Genomic DNA, 26,727 nt, shown 5'->3' on the forward strand with positions numbered 1-26,727 from the left:
TAAAATGTTTGTGCCAGACCTTGATGGTCTAGACGTTGTGGCAGCTGCCGCAACCTTTGACGTAGATAACCATTCTATTGTGTTACAGGATCTTCAAAAGACAAGTGACAGCTATGCAACTGAACATTTCCCCTCTTCCACTGGTGCATCACTGCTGATTCCAGTTGCTGGTTGTCTCCCTAAAGTCTGAGATCTGGTATGAGAAAAGCTGGAGAACAAAAAAGAATTTGGTCCCTCTTATCTTGCACCGGTTCCAGTGCTTGGACTGAAGGGTACATGTACAGTAATTTTACCACCTTTACCTGGTCGCAAAGACAACAGATACATCTCAGTGGACAATGTCAAGTTGCAATGTGTGGCCGATTCTGATTAGTGTCACGCCAGGAGTTTCGTGCAACGCCATTTCATTGGATCCACTGACTTCATCATCTTCCGTTGGTCCTCGTGTGACTAAGAAAGTGATGGGCACTATAATTGATCTTTCACCCATCAGGCCTCTATCTTCCACTATGGATGTTGAGTAAATATGTCATCCTGCTGAGTCCGTGACTGAGGTGCTGAACAGTCCTCAAGAACATCAGGCAGACCCTGCCCTTCCACCTCTGACTAATCGACCTACGAGTGGCTACTTTCATTTGGTGTGGAATTTAAGAAAATATCTACTTGTTCATGGGGCAGTTTGCTTCATAAATCTACTTGTCCTGTAACAAAATCTACTTGTCCCTTTTGTGTCATGTAATATGGCAGCAATCTAATTATATAGGAGCTCTGATATAGCCTCTCTGATTATGCCACGGCTCATACCATAGTAGTGTTTGAATACTTGCAATACCCTGATGTTGCCACGTTTCTGCAGATCTACAAACTGAGGCTGATGGTAGTGGTAAACAATAGTTCCAGGGTTAGAATGCCCCTATGAGTCTGTACAAACCTACTAACTTGCAAGATTTAAGGTGTGTCAATAATTCTTCTCTAATCTTTTCCCATACTGAAAAATGTTGTAAATGTATTCCTGACAATGGCAGATGTAACCCTTCTTCCAGATGTGGGAAAAAAAGTGTTTGGAGGGAAAGTGAACTTGCAAACACTCAGATTTCCGCATGAGCAAATTTACACAAGCATATTTGCTCATGCTAAAATGCAGTTCACAAATATTTTCCACGAGTACTATATCTTGTCCCGCTTCTGTAAATTCTTGGGAATTCACGAAAGCCGTATAGCTGCACTTAATGCAAGGACATATACCATGGGTGCTCTTTTGAGACTTTCTTTAATAATTGGGCCCCTAATTAGGTCTAGTGTTGACCATGACCTTTTGTGTTTATTAAAATTCTGTCTCTCTCTCTCTCTCTGTATCGGCTGGCTTCAATATGGGCGACAGCATTCTGCTCTTTCACTAGGAGCAGATCGGCACACAAAGTAGTTTTGTTCAGTGCCAGTAACTACTATGGCAGTGTGTGCTTTTTGAGACCAAAACTATTTTTGCTTTTGCCAATGTTTGTTATAATGATGAGGGCCTGGCAGCTTCCATACCAATAAGGGTTTACAAAAACCATGAAAAAACAAGTCACACATTGACAAAACTGAAAAGCTGACCACCAATTTCAGACCTACTGGCTTTGCCAATGCTTGTTTATTTGTGTTTCCCATAATCATATTGAAACTGATTAAACTGATTTTCCATTATGAATATTTTTGGGGAAAACTAGTATGCATCAACACATGTTACTAAATGATGCTGCAAAGAAATAGTACCTGAAATTTTATAGCAGTTTAGCGAAACATTTTTTTACCTGCTTTCATTTTTTTATGAACATTGTATTTTGAAAGCGAAGAATCATCACTATTGCTTGGACGCTTCTACAAATATTTGCATCAAATCGGAGAGCATTCTGGGAGCATTATTCATAGCCTCACATTGCTAAACTTTGAAAACACGTGTACACTTTTTTATACTGGAACCACTGTCAGTAGTGCAGTCAGATCTTTCAACATTTACTCAAGGCTTGCACACTAATAATAAAGGCTTTCAATTAATGAACCATAAAGACAAGTTTGAACAGCGTTAACATATGAATAGAAATATTACCTTAACTGCAGACACTGACCTTCCCTGATCCATAACGTGTTACTGCAAACTGGCAGCCAAAGGGTTTATGCTGTTGGGGGTTGGGCCTACTTGTCCGAAGGACAAAATACACATGAACATTTGTTGCCCTTGACTTCAAACAATATGCCCTGGGTGTCAGGTTATAGGAATTCCACATCCCTGCTACTATAGAGATCATGCCAGCCTCTCTTCCGGCTCGTCCTCCTCGACATACAGTTTGTCAGATCCAACAACTAAATTAAGTATTTTCTTCTATTGGTTCAAAAAAACTTACCTGGTCCCTCCATGGACCTACATTTGGTTGGTGCTTATACTATTTTTCCTCTTCATGTCAATTGGATTTGTGACAGTGTTCTTTTTGCTCATCGATGGTCATTACTTGCCAGATCGCTCTGCTGTAAACTTGGTTGATGGAATTCTGGCCCTTCACACACCGTCCCATATCATGAAACATGATCAGACACTTGTTAACATTTCAGCATTCCCGATTGCAGATGGCATCGTTTGTGACAAAGTTGCCTTCGAAATTCATGGCCAGACCGAGGTACTTAGGTTACCATACATGTTTCGCGTCTCTTTAGGAGATGTGGTTACACAGGACATACATTCTGATGATTGGGATGTGCAAGCAGTCCATGCATTGTTTTCTGATTTGAAATATGCTGCTTTTAATGCTGAAGATTTGTATTTAAATTCGGCCAATTATGGTGATCTATTTTGCTATCAACATTAGGGGCATAATTTTTTACACAAAACAAACACTTTTAGACCTGTTTTAAATTATACACAATGGGAACATTGTTCTACTCCCGTAGAGAGGAGTTCTAAAACTCGTAGAGATAAATTCACGTATGTCACAGTTTGACATATCTAATCTGGAATTCTATTTTTTTCAACTCCGATCGTTTCCACAATCCAAATGTATGTTTACTCACATTAAATTGATCTACGCCAACTTCTTTAGAACTAAATTGGCAGCACAGGGTTATGATCACTGGAAAGAGACCGTTGATTTAAAATCAATCTGGGGCACGAAGCCTTGGCTTTATTTCATGCCTGCCTGATCCTAGCTCAAATTTTATCTTTGAATAATACAGTGTACCAGACCACTTGTTTTGGCCTTGCAACTGGCAAAAATGTAAATATCTTATCCATCCCGTCCTTAGCGGAATATGACGATTGGCGCTCTCACACAAATTATACTATAGAGGCTTTGCAAATTTTGCTTTGAAATGACACTTTCAATGTCTCTGAAATTCATTCTTCCAGGTGGTTGGTGTGGCAAACAAATGCATGCCAATTGCGTTTTTATAATGTAACGCCTGGTTTCATTCAGACTAGACCTGATCCTTTTTATACCCTTACACATTTGGTCACCACATATAGTTATGCCAGCAATGGTTGGAACATTCCACGTTGGCATCAGTGAAACAACATCTTTCACTCTTGTCGAATGACATTAATTTGTCTGATTTCATCTTAGGACCTAGTAATCCTAGATCTTAGCGATTTCTTTATGCCGCATACAATGAAATTTGGAGGCTTTTGCGGTTTGAGGCTGCTTTTCGTCTGCACCAAATTGATCAAGCCAATTTAGAAAAAGTCCTAGCTGTGGTAGACAATAGCATCAACACACTTTCCTCACGCATTTATACATTGGATAATATTGTTTTATCTGTTATTGATATTGTTAAAAGCAATATTTCTGTGTTATACCATGGCCAAAATCAGTTAAGATATGTTATGCAATTTGCTTGGACACTACAGACTCTTAAAATGGGAAAGGTACCTTGGGATTATTTGAATGCCACTGCTTTGTTTTTAACATTTGATCTCCTTGATAAACAAAGATTTATGTCCATGAAAGATGCTGCATACACACTAATGCATATTTAACAATTAGAGCCCTTGCCATTCTCTGTAGCAGAAACTGACTCTGCCGTTTGGTTAATTCATGGGGTTCTCTCTCTCCCTTTTTTGCTGTTTCAATTTGAATCATGCATGCAATATTTTCTGATTTGGTCGTTTTGAACCACTGGGTAGTGCATTTCTACATGAATTGTGCTCCCCGCCTTTCACTTACAGATGTCAGAGGGAGAGTATGGATGTTTTTCTAACAGGGGAGGACTGCAATTCCACAGTAAGACATTCCCTTGTTTGCAAACATGTTAAGTTTCAATTATTGTTAAATTTGAATGTGTTGCACAGTTTTTTAACTACTTGAGCTCACCTTGCAATTTCTGACTGTTGTGTACTCTTCCTGCCCCGGATCGACGCAGCAGTTAGTGCCGAATGAGCGAAGAGCAGGGAAGGGTCTGGGATGCAATTCCGATTTCCTAGTCTGGGTCCCTGTTAGCGGTCTAGCTTGCACACGCTAGACCCCTACTTAATGAGCATGCCTCAGCGCACGTGCAGCGGTGAGGGCAGATAGTGGCAGGATCTGTTTGACCCGTTTTGTAGCGGTAAAGTGAGAGCTCCTTAATGCGTTTTTAAACAGAATCAGATTCTTGCACTGTTTCTAATCTTTCAATTGTTTTTACATTTAAATGTGTTGCACAGTTTTTTAACAACTTGAGCTCACCTTACAATTTCCGGCTGTTGTGTACTCTTCCCGCCCCGGTCAGACGCGGCAGTTAGTGCCGATTGAGCGGAGGGCAGGGAAGGGTCTGGTACGCACTTCCGGTTTCCCAGTCTGTGCCTGTTAGCGGTCTAGCTTGCACATGCTAGACCCCTACTTAATGCTTATGCCTCAGTGGATGCGTGCAGTGGATACGCCGAAGGCACGCCAAAGGCAAGCCCGTTTGGGCCCATCCGCGGCCGTACAGGGCTTGGGGCCAGAACCCCTGGCAGTTACCAGTAACCCAGAAGTATTTCTCAAAGGTATTACCAAAATTATGCCCCCCCATCCTTGAGCAATGCAGGTATAGCATATTAATGGGCTCTACTACACCTCGGAAGTGTAGTTGCTGCCTCTACAGCACAGAGGCAAACATGAAACAAACCGGGATAGTTCAGAAATCTACTCTAGTTCTGGTCAACATAAAATTCCTAAAGCAGCACAAATTTGAAATTCATGACCTTTTAGCAGACACTCAGCCAGATGTTATGTTTCTCACAGAAACCTGGCTGAATGAAGACTCTGCACCTGAAATCCTTGATGCCCTCGGACATAACTATGGGATTGCTATACTGGATCATCAAAAAAACAGAGGGATAGCCTTTATTCATAAGCTATCAGTTCAATGCACTTTAGAGTAAGCTAACATTGCTGCGAGCGAAGCTGTTTTTTTTACTATTACCATTGCCAGTAACTATATTATTAGAGGCTTTTTAATCTACAGGCCACCAGGTCCCTCTACCCAGTTTGTATCGAGCCTAATGAAACAGGTGATACAACCCACACTTGGGTACAATAAAGTGCTGGTGCTGGGTGACATGAACCTACACTGTGATGAGATGACTAATACCGGAGCACAAGTACTTTGTCAGGAACTGGCCAACTTGCAGCTGGTGTTGCAATCTCCTCTCCTGACCCACCAACTAGGCCACCTACTAGACCTGGTTTTTGCCAACTTGGGGGGGATCTAGTAATTGAATGCCCTGTTGCAATGCCTTGGACTGATCATTATTTGGTGCCCTTGATACCTAATACCCCTATGCAAAAGTCGTTGGGTGCTGTGATGAAGCATAGGAAGTGGACTAGGTTCTCAACTGCAAACTTCAAACGCGCACTCCCACAGGGCGGTCCACTGGGTGGTAAAGACATGGAGTCTGCCTGTAGCCTATTAGATGAATTAATTACGGAGGCACTAGATAAAGTAGCCCCTTGGTCCTCTAGAGCACCTGGGAAACAGTTAAAATCGGCCCCATGGTTTAGTGAAGAACTCAGAGCAGCGAAGGCTTCCTGCAAGCGGTTAGAACGAGTATGGAGGAGAGACTTTTCAGATTATAGGATGGCTGTATACAAAACCAGCCTTAAGCACTATTCCTCCCTCAGAACAAAAACTTGGGCCGTCTACTACAGTGATAGGATAGAGCAAGCTGAGAACTCTTCTGGAGAACTTTTGACAATTTTCAAAGAAATATCATCACTAGCTAGAACTACGGCTTCCAAAAGCTGATCGATTGCCACCAAATTGCAAGAGTCAGACTTCTTTGCAGAGAAGGTAGCAAGGATTTACACTGCCTTCCCGGCTGAGGCTCGCAATGGATGTTCCGATAGCGAGGGGAGGGCCATCGTCGATGAGGCAGATTACCTCTCCAGATTTGGCTTCCCTCCTGTGACGACCTCAAGGGCATAGCTTTAAGTATTAAATCCGGTTCACCTAGGGACCCAAGTACTCCGAAAGTTCTAAGAGACAGCCTGGATATCTTAGTACCTTATATTAGGCACCTCCTTGAACTCTCCTTTGAGTCGACAGTGGTCCCAAAAAAATGGAAAGAAGCGATTGTACTCCCCATAAAAAAAAGCCCAATGTAAGTGAGAGTCAGCGGGAGAATCTGCGACCATCTCACTCCTGCCATACTTTTCTAAAATAACCGGAAAAGTGGTCAATATACAACTGATGGACCACATTAATGTGCACAGCCTATTGCACCCTACACAATTGGGTTTTCCAGCAACTTACTAGACTGAGTCAGCATTGCTACTATCAACTGAAACGATGCGTAGACAGGTAGATGAGGGCCAGGGTTGCGCTGGTTCTCTCGGACCTCAGTGGCGCATTCGACACTGTAGCCCATCCACTACTCTTATAGCGCCTCAGGATAGGCGGGCTGGATCAACTAGCCCTTGAATGGCTGAGGTTTTTTTTACAGGCTCATAGTTTTCAGGTGGCTCAGCCACCTCACTAGTCTAAAAGCATGACGCTTGCTCAAGTGGTCCCTCAGGGCTCTATACTTAGCCCCACCCTTTTTAACCTCTATATCGCCCCACTTCCGGAGATTATTACTAAACATGGAATCAGTGTCGTGTCGTATGCGGATGACACACAACTGGTGGTCTCATTGTCACAATCCCATGAAGAGGCAGCCAGCAATGTTTCTTCCTGCCTACAGGAGCTGGCTACCTGGGTGACGAATAACTGTTTAAAATTAAAGGGAAGTAAAACTGAGGTTCTAGTGGTGGGAAACGGCCCCTCGATCTGGTCCTCATCCTGGCGGCGGCAGACTGGGCCCAACCCCCTCCCCCAGTAGTCAGTTCAAGAACTAGGGGATGTGGCTGGACTCTAAGCTCTCCTTTGAGAATCACACCAGAATTGTGGCTGGGAAGTGTTTTGGAGTAATGAAAGGACTCTGGAAAACTTCAGACATGCTGCCCATGGCAGCGAGGAAAACCCTAGTCCATGCGGTGGTAAATTCCCACCAGGACTACTGGAATGCTCTATACCTGGGAGCAAATAGCAAGTGTTTGAGGAGATTTCAAGGTATTCTGAATATGACAGCCCGTCTTGTTCTAATGCTACCCAGGAGAACTTCCTCCAAGAATACCCTTGTCACCCTTTACTGGCTCCTAGTGAGGAAGAGAATACTTTTTAAAACCCTGTGTATTAGTCACTGTATTCTGCAGGGGAAAGGGCCAAGATATCTATATGACCTACTGACCCCCTATACTCTATACCTCACTCAACCTATTATTTGTTCTTATTTCTCTTCAATAATTTGTATTTTCCACTTTCATTGATACTATTTATTGCATGCCTTAGCAGGTTCTGACCGAGACTCCGGAGTTAAGGTATTGTGTTGTTGATAATATTATAACTAAAAGAGAACTTTCAGGTTTATGGTTTCAATAGGGGGTTTGCTTTATTTTATGTATTGATACATGGGGAGTTTGGCTTACAAATGGGGATGAAATGCAGAAGACAGGAGGGGATGTTTCTTGTGATGTCAATGGGGGAGAACACAGCACAACCCACTAATGGCTTAGTTCCTAAAGGTGTGAATGTTACTGAAAAACTGCGCAACTTACCTTAGACTATGATCCTCACAAGCTTAACCTAGAATATACAAGGGCTAAACTCCCCTGCCAAGAGACAAAACCTGTGGAAATATGTCACTGACCAAAGACACAATGTGTTGGCGCTCTAAGAAACCCACCTCAAACGCTCCGAAGAACATTGACTGAGACACAAGAGCTACCCAGTGATGTACAAGTTCTCAACGACCTACAAACACAATGTGCTGGCGCTGTTCTTCCATTCATCATTACAATTTAAACCAGAGGGATGTAAGACAGACAAGGAGGGTAGGTATGTTATTGTGAAGGGTCACATACAGGGACGGCTATGCACTTTTCCCCCACTTTATAACCCCAACACCAATCAAGCATCATGTTTACATATCTTTCTCTCAACCCTAGGATGTTTTGCAGAAGGAGAGATTGTAGTCATTTTAATCTTACTTGGGACTCGGGATGGATAGCACACATCCCCACCGTTCTGTTAAGGGAAGCTTCCCTAAGATGTTGAAAAAGTATTTCGGTGAATTGGAATTACCAGATACTTCGCATACACTAAACCTGAATGATCGGGACTACACCTTTTCTTACCATTCACATTGAAGCTACTCCCGTCTAGATTATGTTTTTGTGAGCAATCCCCTAGGCCAAGCCTTAGAATCGGCCACGTTCTACCCTTTGGCACTCTCAGATCACGCACCGGTATTTCTAAGCCTCAGTTGGGTAGGTCCACCCCAGAAATACAGGTGTTGGTTCTTCCCCGGGTCTTTGATCCGCAACAGACTAATGCGAGACAACTTAAGGAAAATCATAAGGGACTACTTTCAGGATAATAAGTCATGTGACATCTCCCCATCTAACAAGTGGGATGATTTTAAAGGAGTGATACGGGGTCAATGGATAGCACTTAATTTCTCTGTAAACAAATTACGAGCTAAGGAACAACTGACACTAGAGGAGGAATTACAAGCCACAGAGCGGATACATAAAGATAATTCTACTCTCCTTAATCAGAAAAAGTTTACTGCATTCAGGGGGCATCTCAATGCGATGTACAACTACCGGGCGGAGCTTCCCCTTCTTCGCCTCCAATGCACAACATAAGAGAATGGAAAAACGTTGGCTCCCACTTGGCAAGGCAACTGAGGGTAAAACACGAGAAAGGATATATAGGGGACATCTACTGTAAACAGGGAGTGCTCGCGTCCTGAGACACGGAGAAAGCACACACATTTGGGAACTTTACCAATCCTTGTATAAAGCAGGGGAGACAGATGAACGTGAGCAGCTAGACTAACTGCATGACATAACGAGGAGGTTCTCACTGTGCATTCCGGCCTTAGACAACACAAATCACCGGGGCCTGAATTTCTAACGGCCTAGTTTTATAAAACGTTTGTGAGCAGTCACTGTTGCTGTGAGTGAAGCACTAGTGTCTGTCATATCGAAACAAGGTAAAGACCCAAGGGAGTGTGGCTTTTGTCGCCCAAAATGCATTGCTGAATCTTGATGCTAAGCTTTCCTCAAAAATCCTAGCGGCCCGACTAGATGACGTACTCCCAGATTTGATCCACCCGGATCAGCCAGGTTTCATCAAGGGCAGGCACACACGACAATATCCGAAGGGTAGTATACTTAATTTAGAAGGTCTCTAAAAAGTCCATACCAGCGGTCTTCTTAGCGTTGGATGCCGAAAAGGCCTTCAACTGGGTGGAGTGATCATTTTTGTTCCAGCCTCTGAGGATATCAGCTTCAGAGAAAGGTTCCTAAACCTGTTTAAAGCCAACTACTCTGCACCCATAGCTGGAGTTCTAGTCAACGGGGTTAGCTCCAACGTATTTCCTCTTGGACGGGGGACATGACCGGGGTGTCCACTTTTACCCCTGCTTTGTGTCCTAAGTATCGAGCAATTGACAGCCAGGATACGCTTGCCCCCCCAGAATCAAGGTATTACATTCGCCTCCACAGAACATAGAATTTCGCTTACCTCAGTCGATTGCTTGATGTCCTTGACCTCGGCCCAGACTACTCTGAAAGTCACTCTAGAGAAACTATGCCGATTTGAAAGAGTGGCAGGGTTCTGCATCAACCTGACTGAATCACACTTACTTAATTTAACGGTACGCCCCTCAGATACAGAACAGCTGGATCAGTCTGTACCCTTCAAGTGGGCCAAAATGACATCTCATATCTGTGTATTGAGATAACAGCCAAACTCTAAGATCCCTTCCGAGTTTACTATCCCCCATTACAGAGGCCGCTAAAGACAGACCTCAAGAGGTGGGGCCTCATGTACTTGTCCTGGTTAAGGCGCATACATGCAATCAAAATGTAAATTTTGCCCAAACTGCTCTATATGTTTCAAGGACTACCAGTAGAGATAGATCATGGATATTTTTCTGCCCTGCGCTCCTTGGTGATTGGTTTTATTTGACAAAATAGTATGGCTCCTACAAATTATTACGCTTATCTAAATCCGCTGGGGGCCTAGCATTACCTGACTTTAATCTATGCTATAAGGTTGTACAGCTGAGAGTAATTCCCAAGTGGTCCGCCCGTGAGTCAGACAAACCCTGGCTTCACATGGACAGAGCTATGGTGGGCAAATATATTTGGGACCTACTGTTGGAACCAAAAACAGACCGACCCCCTCCTCTCTCATGCTTATCTGAGCACACCCACACAGACTACCCTTAGAGTCTGGGATAAGGTACCTAGATTAGGGACATGGATGAAATTCCCTTCACCGCAGTTCATTTCAACCCAGCATTCACTCCTGCATTGCATCTGAGATCCTTTGAGCATTGGAGGGTGAGAGTATGTCTCACTGTCTCTGACTTGTTCCCTTATTGGGATATCCGAAGCCCCCTTAATGACACAGTGGCACACAAGATTTTTGAGGGCGGTTAGGAAGGAACGTATGACTGATATTCTCTCGGATTCTTACAGAAATTTGGAATATGTTTGGGGCTCCCTGGTGAGTTACCTTTTAAAACGCCTACCCTTGTGTGCGTGTCCACTAGAACAAGAGCTCTACACTTATTTCAATTCTAAAGGAATTGTACTTTTGGACAGATGTGTATGAACAAATAATGAACAAGTCTTCCGGATTTCCTATTGATGTCTCTCGCAGGACACACAATTCTCACCTGTTTTAATGTGCCCCATGTACCGTAGGTTTAGTTGAAGGAATGGGTTTGGGGAGAGGAGGGTGGGGTCTATGATAGTTTTCCTCACTTTTTATTTTGTTCTGGGGTACTAAGATTGTATTCTTCCATTATAGGCAACATGTTCTTTACCTGACACTTAGTTGCGTCCACATTCATGAATACTGTATCCTCGAAATAGCGAATAAACCTTTAGGATGAAGTGAACCAAATTTTTTTTTCTTGAACTTCATGGCTAATTAGAAAAACAATAAAAACAACTTTGACAAAAAAATACAATCAAATGCTGCAAAGTGTGGTGATAGTAAAAGGCTTAAAAGTATGAGCAAAATCGCGTTTTAGTAAACGAGGATGAACTGGATTTGGTAAAGACCTTTGTTTACCTTGCTTTTCGTTTGTGTCAGAACTGTTTCTCATCTTCCCAAGTAAGCAAAAGTGCAATTATGTTAAATAACCAAGGCCAGATTACGGTAGACCTGAACACGAAATTGGGGAGGGGACCACTCTCCAATTTTAGGATTAGATAGAATGAAAATAGGAGCAAAGCTCACTTTATGAAGGTGTTATGTGGGCATCCAAATGTCAAACTCTTGTTTCACATCAGGATGCCTACCCAAGGAGGTTATATAGATTTATTCAATCCACCCCAATGAAATTATTGAAAATGGAGGTAGGTGTTTGCTATTAAAAACCACTCTTTTGTGGACTAGACCAGTGGTTCTTAACCTGTGTACCGGGGACTCAAAGGGGGCTGGGAAGCCTATTCAGGTGGCCGCGACTGCTTAGAAAATTAAACTATATTATATTAAGAGATTAATAAAGTGTATACAAATAAAGAAGCAAGATGTACAATTGGACATTTTGAAAAAATCTCTAAATGTGAATGAATCTGAAATTGGAGACTAAAAAATGAAGTTAGTATCCCCAGACTGATTTGTGGGTGCTGTGCAAGTCCCTTAAACAAAATATATTATGGATGATGAGTGGCTTCAATTGAATTTAGAAAAGCTCCGACTTCCCTATTCAAATTTTGATTTTCTTTATATTATTTGTGAATTAAATAAAATATTCCATCATTCATGTGTGTATTTGTTTGATGAATGCTTGTTTCTGTGTTGTTTTGCGTCTCAAAATATCGAAAATGCTTATGCTGTTGTCCGCTGCTTTCAGTAATGACTCGCTGGGGGTCCGCGGATTCCAATAATGAATCATTTGGGATTCCGTGGTTCCAGTATTGATTAAGTGAGGGTCTACATAAGTCAAAAAGTTAAGACTCACTGGACTAGACCACGTGCTTACATTGATGATAAGGTGTTTCAAGTCACATTGCTCTAAATGTTTTAATATTTGAATGCCAACTCACTTTGATGGGTATCTCTCGCAATGAATATGTTTCATGCCATACGGCTGATTAAAGTATTGTTAGACCCTTCTCCTTGCTCGCTACCTACTGTGGTCTTAATCAAAAAACCTTACTGGGGCAAAGTCGAGAGCGATATTGTAAATTCCATATTATCAAACTCACTAGAGCCAAATTTGTCATACCCCCTGGTTGTTAAGTGTATCAGGAACTTATATTGTCAGCACACAAAAAAGAAGCATTGGCAAATCCAATATGTGGCGCCAGGTTGACCTGTTGGCTTTGCCATAGCATCAGCAAAAACAGATGTTGTTTGTCAATGCTGTACAGCATCAGTCCAAAAAAAATCCCCTGCAATGACATTTGACCGCCATTTAATCCTGCTGATTCGCATGTGTGATAACATATACCTGCAGCAGAGAAACTATGCGGCATCATTTTTTCTTTAATTACTGATCTAAGAGGGGTGACGAAAATGAAAGAACCACTAAGAAGTGGGTGGGAGAGGAGGTAAGCTACAGGGACTGGACATGCTGTGGGAGCAATGGAGGCACGCAATAACGGCCTATAGAATGCAGAGTGGCCGGGCCATCCCAAAACAAACCATTAGAAAAAATTAAGTAATTTGCTTTAACCACAAGAGGTAGGGGAGCAATGAAGTTTGAAGGGAAACAAACGAGGTTTCCCAGGTGTTACAGGGAAAGCAACACAAGAAAGAGCAAGAAAGCATATGTATTCTAATGTAATGCTTAACATAAGAGAAAAAAGTAGTTCCATAAATGTATACAAGTCAGCAAGCCAAAACGATGATAATGAGGCTGTGATCCAATGGAGGCACCAACACAAGAATAAGTAGCGAGCAAATGAAAGTGGCAATGCGAATCAATGGTAAGCAATGTGTGAGCTTTAAGCCCACTGTACATTTTTGGTATGGTCCATAAGAGCTTTCGCCTACTGACAGCTAAAGGCTGTCTGGAAGAAAAGACTTCAAAATCAATGTTTATCCATGTCCAACTGGGTACCATCCTTTTATATTCACAGCTAGCTGAGTTGGGGCCACGGCTCTCTTAATTGCTGCCATTGTTCGTCCTTCGCATTGGAGGATTAAATAAGTTTCCTGTTTATCTGTCCATATTATAATATCCTATGGAAGGCAAAGATAGAGCCACTTATGTCTGGTATTCTGAAAAGTTGGGTCAGTATTAACATTTTGATATACCTTAATAAGACTAAAACTTCGCATTGAGTTGTAATTTTAATGTAGTGCTAGAATTATAAGAAATCCTGCACATGAATTTTAGATGATTTAAAAGATGTAATGTTTGGCACTCTGTACTTTAGTATAATTTTAAATTAAGAGTATATCGGAGTAGGATTATTTTAATGGTAATGGAAATTTTATTTGACATTTCTTCTGTGTTTTATGCTGTATTATTGAATTCCTTTGTCTTGATGGGGTATACCATTTTGAAAAACAGTATGTGCTATTTGTGACGCACATTCAGTTGCAGCTGTTTAGCTTCACTACATTAATAATGTGAATTTGACCTTGTGCTATCATAATAAATGTATTTCTAAGTTAGCATTTCATAGTTAAGACTACAACACTTCCCAGAGTCTGGTTACCCTCCGCTGTACTTACAAAGGAAACTTTTCATTTTGTGTTTCACGAAATTGTTTTTCTTTTGGGACGTCAATTTCCCTCATTACATTCACTCACCTTGACCCACTCATTGTCTGAGTTCATATTACCACTGGATTAAACATCAAGCCTTAAAGAATTAATTTCGAGACCAAAACACGCTGATCCCGTTGATTTGCCCTGACTAGGTTAACGATAAAGAAGGGTCCAAACCCTCTATTCCGCAGAGTGATATCATGAGAACACTATTTAAGCAATCATTTTTATCCACACTGAATTCAGTTGGTGATTTCAATTCTGTCCGTGTTGATGGATGGCTAATTAAATATCCTGGATGAACAAATTTACCTATTGAATAATTGATCAGATTTTATGTCTTTGTACTGTGTTTGCTATATCACAATCTATTGCTCTGCTGTCTTGAGTTTGTTTCAAATATTTATACTGAATATATTTTGGTTGGGCTTCCAATTTTCTTTGTATCTGTGACCCATTTTGAGTGGGATTTGATCTAGTTTCTACCTTTTGATGAGCACTTAACTGTTGATGTGACTGAGAGGTTTTAGAGGGTTAGTACCCTACTCTATACATGTTGCTCTACACTACATCTATAACACTGGTGTTGATGTGGTGACTTTCCTTATTAGTCTGATTGGTGTATGATGTTAATTGTATGGACGTATTTGCTTTTGTCAGAGGTTGGCACAGCCCCTATGTACCAACCTGCCTCATCACTGCTGGCCCTATGTGCACCCAACCTCCTACACTAAACCCTTTGGGTGCCCTGTCTCCTCTATGTGCATCTACCCCACCCTACAGCCTTTGTTGCCCCTTTCTCTTGCTGCCCCTGTGTGTGACCCAGCCTCTATGCGGCTCTGACACACAGTCCCAGTGCTGGGCCCCTCTCCCCACCACCAGCCCTTCTGTATGGTCCCTTTCCCCGCAACTCCTGCATGACCTGCCCATAATGCAACGTTGACAAAGCCAATATCTGATTTGTAATTTAAAACTCAAGACAGACATATTGGCTATATAAATGTTTGTTTTCCAAATCTATATGGGAACTTGGGGAGGTAGTTAAAAACAAAAAACAAGAATTATGCTGGGGGAGGAATTTTAATATAACCCTCACTGCCCCTCCCCGGGCCCCCAAATCGAGCAGTCTCTTAAATAGAGCGTGTACATTAGAGGGGACTAGAAACAAGCATCTTGGGACCGGTTTCAGGGTATCTCCCAGGATGCTTGTTTCCGATCCAGGGTGGACGTAGCCTTGTAGTTCGGGCTGAACTGGTCCAATGGGGTGCAGGATTAAGACTGATTTGCTATGGCTTGGTCCAAACTTGGGTGGCATGGTGAGTAAAAAAATTATGGATTAAACCCTGATCTCTGACTGGGGGTGACTGTTTAATTTGTTCAGGATTCCATCCATTATCTGTTCTATTTGCTAATTGTAAATGCATGCAAAGTAAATATGGGAAAAACAATCATACAGTGTGTTGTTCAGTACTAGTCAATCAATCAGTCAAACTGGATTTGTATAGTGCGGCTAGTCATCCTTGAGGGGAGGGTATCCATGCACGGAGAATCTTGCTGCGGAGGCCAGTCAAATTATATGATTGTCCCATCACTTTCTTTACTCCTCTCCCAGCCATCTCTCTCTCACACAAGCACAAACCAAAACCGCCTTCACCTCCTTAATCTTATAATTTTCCTCCATCTCTTCCTTTTTTATTCTTCGTACTCCAGGCAGAACCTTAAGTATGAGATCCTTTTACTATCACAATAACGGTCTCTGGAAATTGGTCACCTCTCTTTGAAGCTGGGATCACTGTACATACTAAATGATAAGATAAAACATCAAATAAATGTAAAAAAGTGGAGACCGTGCGTGTTACCATTTTGTCACACTGTAAGCTTGTGTGCTAACCGCACACACGTTATCTCGCAGTAACTGCAGCTTTAGTACCTGGTCTTAAACATTGGCTCTCATGTATGATCTCCAATTGAATATCTAAACAGGTAGTGGAAAGGGATGGCAAACTAGCTCTTGAAATAGTTTTAAAAAAAATTGTAATTAGAAAGTTAAAACAGGTGATGAAGTTAAGGGTGCTTTTTTTTTAGCTATCTTGTGCTAATGGCCTTTTTCAATGAAATTATCATGAGGGTTACTTTAAATAAAAATAACTTCGTTCTCTTTCGTTATGTTTTCTTAGCAATTGGATATGTATTAATAGGCAGTGGCCTTCCCGATGAAGCAGTAAGCCATTTTTCGTCAATGCTTCAGGTACGGTACAACCACACGTAAGTTTCTTTCTGTTCCGTTTTTCTCTCCTTTGCCTTTTATGTTTGCAAATGTGACTTGCTATGTGGGACCCTACCGCAGTAAATGGTATAGTTACTTTTTTGTAAGTCATGGTGACGGTTGCATCTGCTTACTTCTGCTAACTGAATTAACCGTTAATTCTACAACTTGCTTCGCATTATTTATTTGTGATGCATAGCCCAGGAGACAAAGCTGCTTCAAACCCTCTGTTGTCTTAAGTGTTGACAGAAAGGATTGTTTCTTTTGTAGGTATTGTTTGATTTGTGGTTAATATTTAGAGCGGGTATGGAGCCATAGATGGAGCCCACCTCATACATTTGGTGCATTGAAAATGGGTGATAGCAATTGTAGTAGTGGTTCAGAAGGAATAAAATCCAGACAACTTCTCAGCCAACACATAATACTACAGCAATTTGATTGAATGCATGTGCACCGCTGCTCGAAAAGTGTCCCATCATTGCCAAGGATGGTATGCCTGAGCTTCTGCAAAGCTTCTTTATTATTTCATTTTTGGCAAATTTGTTTTTTGCTTGTTGCATATGTTTAAAAAAAATTGTGCACACGCCAATATCAGAGCTATTGGCTTTGCCAATGTTTGTTCATACATTGTGGTCAATAGAGTGGAGAGGTGGTTCCTCATGCTTGGCTTTGACGAAATTTTAGCACAGGAGTAGTGTCTGTTTTATCTCACCAGTTCCTTTGATACGGAAACTTGCAAGGTCATTTACATTTGCAAAACAGATATCTAGCTAGTGTGACATTTGAAATGCTGTAGAGAGTGGAAAATTTCATTTTGTAGCTTCTTAGCGCGAGCTAAAGAAAAATGTGTGACAATTGATCCATAAAGTTAGTAAATCTGCCTAAAGCAGTGCGTGGCACCATTTCAAGATGCGTACATAAAGAAGTAACATTACCAATTTAGTCATGTTTTGCTGTGCTTGCGCAGAGAATGAAACCCATGAGAGGAAATGATGAAACCAGCATTGGCGAAGCCAGTAGACCTTGCCTTTGGTACCATTTTTGGCAATGGTGATTGGCCATGCTGCACAGTGTCGCTAAAGAGATGAAAAAAAGACAGCTTTGTCTGCTCATACAAAATGATGCAGGGGCTTTAAAAAAAGCGAGTGGGGGAAGCAACAGTGAGGGCGAGGGAGGGTGGGAGAAAGCAACACTGAGCGGCAGGGGAAGATGCACAGGACAAGGTCAAGAGGGAGTACCTTGGAAGTGGGGCAAAGAAGCATGTTCGGGTAAGTGCTTCACGGAAAGGGGCAGGGGAGAAGGCAAGAGACGTCCCTGGGCTCAGTGCAAAAAAAAGGGAATGTCCAAGGCCCCTCTTCTGTGCATACAACGTGACACATTCAGGGCTGTTAGCATCTCAGTAGATGACCCTGCTCTTGAAACTGCTGTGTTCTGACCCATTCTGGCCTGCAGCTCCTCCTTCTCAGCCACCTACAAACACCTATTTTATATCCCATAAAGTGCTAAAGGTGAATTATTTGTTGGCTGAGAGGAGAGGGTTAAAACTGTAAGGTAGCTAACTGGTGTGCAGTCTGCGTCCTGTAGTGCCTCTGAAGGGGGAGGCAGGGGGCACAGGTGGATCTGTGTGCTGTCGCTGCCTGGCTGTGCCCTCGCCTGAAGCTATGTCTGTATGCAAGCTGAAAGAAATGAGCCTTATAGGAGAAGTTCAAAGCCTTGCAGGATCCTTGCAAAGTGGTCCACCTTTCCACAATCAAATGCCATTTAAAATTTGGTGGGGATGAGCATTTTAACTTTGAATTCTGCAAAACATTTAACCAAAGATGTATTAAAAAAAAAGATTTACCTCTCCAAAAGTTAGTTAAGATTTGGAGAACATGACCAGCCGATGTTTCATTGTGACATCCAAAGACTTTACTAGAGACCTCTTAAAGTATTCACACGATGCAACATTAAAATAAAATGATGCTGCTCTGTTTTCTGTTTGAATACAACGCATGAAAACTTGGAGAGCATGCCTTTTGGTTATTTTGTGGCAGTGATCATATCCCCAAATAGAGAGAAAGCTGTTATCCCTTCTTCTACTATCTCTTGTAATTAGAACTTGAACTCTGCCATCTTGAAGCAAAGCAAGCAGTCTAATATTTTATCTACTATTCACATGATGTGGCTTGCAATGGATATTGCTTTGCTGCATAAGAAGAGAGCATTATTTTACATGTAATGAGGCTATACCATATATAAAAAGACGCTCAAGGAAATTCACATTTTTGATGAGGTCTACTGCTACGTTTTGGGGGCAAAAATCTAATTCTTGTGCCTCTGGACTGCAGCACTTTAAAAAAAAAAGTTTTTATTGCATTTTCAATGTGTTAAAACATAAAACAAGGCATGGCCTGCAGCACTTATTGTGCCACCACAGGTGTGACAAAGCAAAGCAAGTCTCCCAGCCGACCATTCCTGGCCGGCAGAGAAGCTGTTGAACTGCTAACTCGACTTTGCCATTTAAAGTAATGACAAAATCCAGACCCTCGTTTTCAATATTTGCATTTCACCCCAAAGGTAGACCTATTTGAGCCTATGGCAGTTTTCTGTATATTAAATAGTAGGACATGTGTTTTTATATGTCCTAACAGTAAAATCCCAATTTACAATTTTTACTGTAGAATGGCCAGTAGCCCCATTGACGAGTACAAGGTTACACGCTGGCAACTCAGCTATGCTAACTTCTGAACGGGACTATTAAAGTTGGTACTTCAAGGTATCAAAAGAATAATTACATTAAACCCTGCTTAATGCCCATCTCAACTTTAATGTAACTTTTAAGTAACTGCCAACTGTAGCACGTTGCCACTCTGGTGTCCAAGTTTTCCAGTGACCGTTTATGGTTGCTGGCCATGAGAAAGCATCCTGCCCTCCTGTGGGTGCATGTGTGAATGGCTCTCTGGAAGGAACACAAAGGGCCTACCTTTGGGAGAGATGCGACTTCTCCCTGGCAAGAAGGCCAAACAATGTGAGCCCAAAGGGAAAAGCTGCCTTTAAAGGGCAAATGGTGGACACACACTAGAAGGTCTGCTCTTTTGTTGTGGTAGACAGGTTGGCATCGGGGACAGAGGGGGGGAAACAGTTGATGAACCCATTTTCCGGTGTGTGTGTAGCCCTGTGGTAGCCACACCACAAAGGTTGACTATCAAGCTCCACACACCGAGAGTGGGGTTCTGCCATCTTGGGTGTGGGCAGGATATTGCCTTGTGGGGTATCTAGATGATACACCTTGCAGGAAGTCATCATCAGGCAAGAGGGATCCTAATAGCCCATTGGCTAATAGTCTCTGCATCCCAGAGGGCAAGCTGTGGGTATAACAGTGGCACCCTTAGTACCCATACATCAGATCAAATATGCACTGGATTGAGGACTGAATAACGACTGGCCTGCTGTTCCCGGCATAGAGAGGCTGTAAGAAAGACTGGACTTCATCTGCTGATCCGTGGGCTAGCAAAGGGAAAACTATGCCAGTAGTTCCCTGCTGGGAAAAAAGTTGTCCCGAGCTCCATAAAGAAGAACTGCCTCCAAAAGTTAGTTGTCTGACTTAATGTTACAGATCTATGGCCACAAAATCTGAAGAAGCCTGCCTTTGTGAGCTGGTTTCTACAATTGCTTATTTGCCACTTACTGCTGAATTACAACCTGGGAGAAAGTCTTGATGATCAAAAGTTGCACCCAAGTCTGCTGGACTCGGAAAGTCATTAGAGTGCAGTTTGGGCTCCGGGTAATACTCCAGACTTGACCCCACCCCAAACCCAAGACATGTGTGACGCCATAGCCGACTTCTTTTTTAAGAAGGTGGATGATATTTATCAACCATTTTTGGCAAATATCCCACACTCGAACGAAACCGATATTACTCAGGAAAACTTAACACCAATAGAGACTCCATCTCTTTTAGAGTTTCAACCACTGACAGAAGACCAAGTACTACAAATTGTATCGACAATCAAAGCAGGATCCAAGCTAGATCCTTGCCCACTATCGGCTCTTTTACCGGTGATGGAGTCAATCATACCAGTCCTGACACAAGTTTGTAACTCCATCCTGCTTTCTGGGACATATCCCCTTAGTCTAAAAACCACACTGCTCAAACCTCTGCTGAAAAAAACAGGAGCTGACAAGTCAGAACTAAAAAATTACCGACCCATTGCAAGTCTTCCATTCATGGCCAAAGTGGTGGAAAAGGCCATGAACCAACAATTAACTGAGTATATAGAAACCCACAAGAAGCTAGATGATACTCAGTATGGATTTAGGAAATACCATGGGACTGAAACTGCCCTTATTAAAGCAACCGAAGACATACGAACAATAAGAGACCAAGGCGGAACAGCGGTGTTGGTACTGCTGGATCTCTCAGCAGCATTCGACACTGTCGACCATGGTACTCTGGTCGGCCGTGTTGGAAAAATAGGCATCTCCTCCACGGCAAGATCTCTCCTCGCCTCCTTTCTCTCGGAGAGAACGCAGGCTGTCTCTTTGGGCCCCTATCAATCTTCCAAATTGTCACAACCGTGTGGGGTACCTCAAGGCTCATCCCTGAGTCCGACACTCTTTAACATATATGTGTCGGACCTGGCCAATGTCATCAAGGCACACGGGATGAGCCTTACCTCCTACGCGGACGACACACAATTAGTGTTGGCTATAAGGGGTGATGGCGAGGAAGTAGCTAAAACATTCCAGAGGGGACTGACAGAATTGGGAGACTGGATGGCAGCAAATTGCCTAAAATTAAACTCGGATAAAACCGAAGTTATGATCTTTGGGCAACTCTCACCAGAATGGCCTACCTCGTGGTGGCCCCAAACCTTTGGCGCCCCCCCTAATCCAGTGACCAAAGTAAGGAACTTAGGAATAATTTTTGATAATCATCTGAATTTTATGGACCATGCCAGCAGAGTGGCATCAGTTGCCCACCATAAACTGCGCATGATCAGAAAGATAAGTCCCTATCTTCCTACTACTGCCATCAAAACTCTGGTGAGCTCATTAGTTCTGACATCCTTAGACTATTGCAATGGGCTCTTTATTAACGCCCAAGCAAGAGTCTTAAAAAAACTGCAGACTATACAGAACGCAGCAGCACGTCTCATTCTGGGAATTCCAAAATTTGCTCCTTTATCCAATGCCATTCCCAAACTACACTGGTTGACGATTCAGAACAGAGCCAGATTCAAATCCCAATGCATTGTATACAAAGTCCTAAACAAACAGGGTCCACAGTTCCTCAAAGACCACCTACGACCGTACCAACCCACACGCCAACTGCGCTCTACCAACAGTAACCAACTTATGGTACCTCGAACCAAAACTGTGATGTGGGGAGACCGACGGTTTGTAGTGGCGGCTTCTAAACTTTGGAATACCTTACCCCAGGACATTAGGGCATGTCCTACGCTACTCCAATTTCGCAAGAAATTAAAAACTTGGCTGTTCAATAAATAAACTTCTACATGACTCTAGGTATAGAATAATCATCAGAGCAAGGCAGTTTCAACCAGCCGGCAAATTATTTAGCGCCAAGACACCCCAGGGTATATGCTGCGCTTTACAAATGCCAATAAATAAATAAATAAATAAATAAATAAATAAATAAATAAGATGGACACTAGCCTCAGTTAAAAGGAACTTCTGGTTTCACTGTAATCCGAGACCAGTAGACAAGTGGCAACTGGTTTTTGGTTTCACTTCAACCTCGAGGGAAATTGTTGCCTCACTGTGTTCATGGAAGGGGGAGTGGCCCCAGGAAGACCTCTAGATCAACATCCACAGTATCCTTCATCATCCTGTAACCCCTGCGCCAGGACCAGTCTATTGATTTTTTTAAAAAAAATAGTTTTTATTGCAGACTTATGACACATATAATGCTTTTATGTAAACATTGCATCTTTGACCTCCTCTTGCATCTATCATTATTCAGCTCCTTACACAGCCTTGGAACCCACAACCCAGAGGTCGGGCGGCGTTGAACAGGGAAATGTCATAAGCAGTAGTGCAAAATACAGTTGCATCCATTTCGTAAGGAGTTCCCATGTCCGCTTTTGGTTTTTCTCCCTTATCCCCCTCTACATCCCGCAAACTATCCCCAACTCCCCCCCCCCCCCTTAGATTCCACCACCTACGCGTTAGAGCTCGTTCGGTCTTCATCTATGGGTGTCATCAGGAGCTAATAGTTGTCTAGGTATGTGATGTGCCTGGTGTGTCTTGGGGAGTGTCCCCGTCCGGGTCCTGTGTCCCCCCATCATCTTGCAATGTACTATCTTGCAAGGCCTGCACTAGCGTTTCCCATGCAGCCGCTGTGGCCATCGCCCTGTCGTCCGGTCTTCGGCGTGCCATTTGGTATCGTAGTGTGCTTTCGGTAGCCGCCCATTTCAAGAACTCGTTAGCCCACCTCTTGTGTGTGGGACCCGTTCTCGCCTCCAGAGCCTCGTGATTTCTCTTTTGGCTAGGAGAAGGCCCATATCAATAAATTTGCTTGTAACTCTATTTTTGGGAGCGTGTGGGAACCAATGCAGTATACTGACAGCCATATCAAAATGTAGTCTTCTCTCTGTCACCTCGTTCAGCGAGTCACCAATCGCCCGCCAGTAATCCCTCAAGTCGGGGCAGGACCAAAACATATGTTCCATTTCCGCTCCCTCTGTAGTACATCTGGGGCACGCTGCCTCGGCCGCTCCAAAATATTTCCTAATTTTACCGGGTGTTAGATAGGCCCTATGGAGGACGTAGAAGTGTATTTGTTGGAAGCGTGCGTTCCTCGTGCTCTTCCGCGCTCGACGCACTATCTGTGCCCAAGCTGTCTCAGGGATCTCCTTATTCAAGTCAGATTCCCACTTGGTTTTCAACTCTGTTAAGGGCGGCAAGTTTTCTCGTAGCATTCTAGAATACAGGCACGTTACTGCCTTATAAGTTTCCACCACCATCATGGTATACTGACAGGCCATGGTCGTTGTGGGTTTCGAGAGTCCCCCTCTCCAATGTGCCTGCATGGCTCTGGTCACCGCAGCATGCAGTAAAAAACCTCCCAGCGGAAGATCAAACCACTCTTGCAACGTTTGATACAGTATTAACACTCCATCGTCGTATAAGTCGCCAAGGACCTGCAGCCCCGCATCTTCCCAGATCTGTAACTGCGACCAATCCCCTCCATGGGGGAGCGCCGTCACCATTCCGAGAGGTATCTCAGGTGCGTATGGATGTCGTACTCCAGCACGACGTTTGGAGCGGTTCCAGCAAAGCGTAAACGTCTGCTCCTCAATAGTTAAACCGCTCAGGGTTAGTCTCTGCTGCAAAGTAATATAAGCAAGGACATGTCTCGGAGTGCCGGACAAGCAATCACAGGGGATTGATTCAATTAAGGTAGTCAGAGGCTGGAATCAGGGTAAATTATATCAAATATGAGTGGTTCCTCTTGTCTTATTCGTGTCTTTTTGTGGGTTTAATCACTGGGCCCAGGATTGTGACGTTTCTTTGATGGGTCTGGCGGGATGGAGTCTTTTCGTAAAATTAATCAGTAGTATTGTTAAATGTTGTGTAGACAAATGTTTATGTAAGGAAGTCATTTTTTATATATGTTGAATGTTTTATATGTTGAATGTTTTTTCACCAAAGGAGATGATTATAAACAATGTGCTAACCCCAAGTGTGTACCATTGATCAGTTTTGAAGAAAAATGCTTAATTACAAATGCAGACAATGTCAATAAATAGGACATTGGACAAAATTATGTGTGAAATCCATGGTGTCAGAGGCAACTCATATTTGTTATAATGTCTCGGAGTGCCTCCATCTCTCTCATGCTCTGGGCCACGGAATACCCTCGCCACCTCTTGCGTGAAGAGCTGCAGTTGGGCCGCGAGGTAGTAGAGTTGGAAGTCTGGGACCGCTAGTCCTCCCTCGTCTTTTGGGCAGATGAGCGTTTTGAGCGCAACTCTACACCTGCCCGAGCCCCATAGAAACGAGGTCAGTTGCGATTTTAAGCGTCGAAATACGGGGTTGGGTATCCACACAGGTAGCGTGCAGAAATAATAGAGAAGGCGCGGCAGAGCAATCATTTTCAACAGAGAGATTCGGCCAGTCACTGAATGCGGGAGGGTGGCCCAAAAGGCCATGCTTCCTTTTAGCGCTCGCATATAGCGGCCTATATTGCCGTCCAGCATATCCGCCGCCTTGTGGTATACGTAGACCCCATGGTATTTCAGGCATGTGGGCTCCCAAGTTAGCAAGGGGCGGTGGACGGGTCGCATCTCTCCCTGTCGCACAGGGAATAAACATGTCTTGGACCAGTTGACTTTCAAACCCGAGAGCTCCCCAAATCGCAAAAGAAGCCTCTCTGCTCCCTCCAACGCTTCTTCCGCATCCTCAAAGAACAATAATAGGTCGTCTGCGTATAAGGAGATGCATTGTCGTTCTCCTCTACTGACTATACCCTTGTAATGCTTTCCCGTTCGAACTTCAGCTGCGAGAGGTTCGATCGCCAGGGCGAATAACAGGGGGGACAAGGAGCAACCCTGCCGCGTCCTTCGCTCCACCGGGTATTGGTGCGAAACGAGGGATCCCACCCGCACCCTAGCCACCGCCGAAGTGTACAATACTCTTGTCCATTGGATATAGCCTTCCCCCAGGCCAAAGCGTTCCATGGCTCTGTATAAATATTTCCATTCTAAGCTATCAAACGCTTTCTCGATATCAATGGACAAAACCATGGGTGCCTGCACCCCTGGATGAGCTTCATCCAGCAGTCGTATATGCCTTCTGATATTCATAGTTGTGTTGCGTGAAGGAATGAATCCGGACTGGTCTTTGTGGACCAAGCCTGGCACCTGTTGCAATAGTCTGGCTGCTAATATACTGCTTAAGATTTTGTAGTCCGTGGTAAGCATAGAGAGTGGCCTATAGGAAGCCGGGCTGCAGCTCTCCCTTCCCGGTTTCAGCAGGGGGATCACTAGGGCCTCTCGCATGGATTGGGGCAAGCGGCCAGCAGTTCTGGCCTCGTTATATACCGTTTGGAGTCGCGGAGCCAGCAGGTCCAAATATTTACTATAAAATTCTATGGGCAAACCATCCATGCCCGGTGTTTTGTTGCGAGCCATCCGTTTTATGGCCCCCCTAATCTCGCTCAGCTCTATGTCTCTGCCCAGGTCGTCTGCCTGTTCTTGGTCCAGTTGTGCCAGGTGTGACCCCTCGAGGAAAGTGTCAATGTCACTCTCCTGTCCCTCTAGTGCCCTCTTGTAAAGCGTTTCATAATAGCCTTGAAAACAGAGGAGAATTTCCGTCTGAGTATAGAGCGCGTGTCCTCCTTCCCCTTCCAGAGCCAGGATCGGGGAGCTTCGCTTAGCGGGGTTAGCCAACCACGCCAGCAACGTCCCAGCTTTATCCCCTTCAGAATGTGCCCTCAATGTGTAAGTCTTTTAATCAAAGCTACGGAGACGCTCCACTTCAATCGCTACTGCTTCTCTAGCTGTGCTAACCTCCTCCTGGAGCTCAGGGTGACCCGGTCACGCCCTCTCTGCCTCTCGCAGTTTGTTCTCTGCTTTATCTAGATCTTCTAGCAGCACCTTCCGTACCCCTGCGTGTTTACTGATACATTGGCCCCTGATAACTACCTTGAAGGCGTTCCATTCTATTGCTCTGGATGTCGTAGTGCCGTCATTCTCGGCAAAATAGTGCGTTATCCCTGTCTCTAGTGCTGCGTGAAACAATGGGTCGTCCAACGTCTCAGGTCGCAGCTTCCATGTTGGAACACGTGAAAGCTCGGTCATCCAGTCCAGCGTAAGCAGCATGGGGTTATGATCCGAGATTGTCCTGGCGAGATATTCAGTTCGCGCGACCGCCGTCATTACTGACTGTGAACACAACACCGCATCAATTCGAACATGCAAGTCATGCAGGCTAGAGAAGTATGAATAATCTTTTTCAGTTGGGTGTTGCGTTCGCCAAGCATCTATCAGTCCCCATCTCCCCTGCCAGTCTAGTCTACCCTTTGTGAGTCGGTGTACTGGAGAGTCTCTCAGCGGTGGGTGAGATCTATCTAATGTAGCGTCCGTCACTGAGTTAAAGTCCCCTCCTATTAGAACAGGGCCTGCTAAACAGTGCGCAAGCGCTCCAGAGAGTCTCGTCAAAAAGGACAGCTGGTCAGT

General features: G+C 43.6%; 1 protein-coding gene across 2 annotated transcripts in view; it reads left to right on the forward strand.

Moving 5' to 3' along the window:
• Window positions 1-26,727, forward strand: part of TTC13 (tetratricopeptide repeat domain 13) — a 1,386,998-nt gene that overhangs the window by 172,948 nt on the left and 1,187,323 nt on the right. For both annotated transcript variants that reach the window (XM_086927141.1, XM_086927142.1), the window contains exon 4: window positions 16,452-16,522. In XM_086927141.1, coding sequence (XP_086783267.1) covers window positions 16,452-16,522 — 71 coding nt within the window. The remainder of the gene's footprint in view (window positions 1-16,451; window positions 16,523-26,727) is intronic.

This window comes from Lissotriton vulgaris, chromosome 6, assembly GCF_964263255.1.
Source record: "Lissotriton vulgaris chromosome 6, aLisVul1.2, whole genome shotgun sequence".
NCBI classification, from domain to species: domain Eukaryota; kingdom Metazoa; phylum Chordata; class Amphibia; order Caudata; family Salamandridae; genus Lissotriton; species Lissotriton vulgaris.